The sequence below is a fragment of the Echinops telfairi genome, unplaced genomic scaffold, assembly GCF_000313985.2.
Source record: "Echinops telfairi isolate 266 unplaced genomic scaffold, ASM31398v2 ScPeMD7_3533;HRSCAF=4204_1, whole genome shotgun sequence".
NCBI lineage: Eukaryota > Metazoa > Chordata > Mammalia > Afrosoricida > Tenrecidae > Echinops > Echinops telfairi.
The window spans coordinates 15,256,961-15,258,051 of NW_022107432.1; the positions used below are offsets into that span (position 1 = coordinate 15,256,961).

Genomic DNA, 1,091 nt, shown 5'->3' on the forward strand with positions numbered 1-1,091 from the left:
TTTCCACACAGTATATTGAAGAACTTTCAAACTTGAGATAATTTAGAAGCATCTTATCCAAGCTTTACCATTTCTCTATTTTATTAATATATCTGTCTACATTATTCCTCCATTATTTTAATTGCACTCTACTATTTTCAGATGCTATCACATTCATTGTACCTTTTCTTTTTAAAACTATCACCCTGGGAGAGGTACTATATAGGATTTTTTGTTGTTGTTGCTTCATACTAAAAAGAAGACATGGGTGGTGTTGGTGAGGTCTCCTGTTGCATCAGTTCTTGTTAACTCTCATGCACTTGGGTCTGCATCTTTTGCTATTTCATGTATTCAAGCATAATAATACAAATAAAAGTATATAGCAATCGGGGTTTACTTTGGACATGTCATAATGAGGAACTAATTACTAGATAAGTATATCTTGTTTGGTAAAATAGAAGGTTAGCGGAAAAGAGGGAGGTCTTGAATGAGATGGATTGGAACAGTGGCTGCAATACTGAGTTGTGAGAATGGTGCAGAACCAGGCAAAGAAAAGTTAGCACCAGTCCAAGAGGACTTTAAGGCACAGAACAAGTGTGTTTGCCTGGAATCCTTATCTCCTAAACATCTTTTTCTCCTTATAAATTTATAGGTATTTTGAAGAAGTCTTATAAGTGTTTTCATATATGCAGTTGAAAAACCGTGTCTTGGGCAAGGTACAGTCCTAGCTTGGTGCTGATGTGGTTCTGTGAGACAACCAAATGCTAAACACTGGCCTTTAGCACATAGTTTCTTTCATTCAAGTGAAAACATCAAAACTGACAATGAAAGCACAGTTTCCTCCATTCTACTTACTTGGTCGCCAGGATCATCTTTTTCCTTGCTGTCTGTTCTTTCTGTTCCATATGTTGTCTGGCAAGATGTTCTCCTACTGCTTTGGCTGGAAACTCTGTTTCACAAGTGTAGCCAAAATCCCGAGCCAAGTGTAAAGCCTCTCCTGTTGGCAAATAACAGAGTCAGTTTCTCAGGAATGCCCAACCTCAGTCATAGGAATACCTTACATTTTTTTCCCCTAGGTTCAGTGCTTATTGTGACCAGATGGATCATATCTT

At 37.7% G+C, this 1,091-nt stretch overlaps 1 protein-coding gene across 1 annotated transcript in view; it reads right to left on the minus strand.

Moving 5' to 3' along the window:
- Positions 1-1,091, minus strand: part of TFAP2D (transcription factor AP-2 delta) — a 66,953-nt gene that overhangs the window by 25,606 nt on the left and 40,256 nt on the right. Inside the window, exon 6 of the mRNA XM_004696362.2 lies at positions 835-976. Within this exon, the coding sequence (XP_004696419.1) occupies positions 835-976 (142 nt within the window). The remainder of the gene's footprint in view (positions 1-834; positions 977-1,091) is intronic.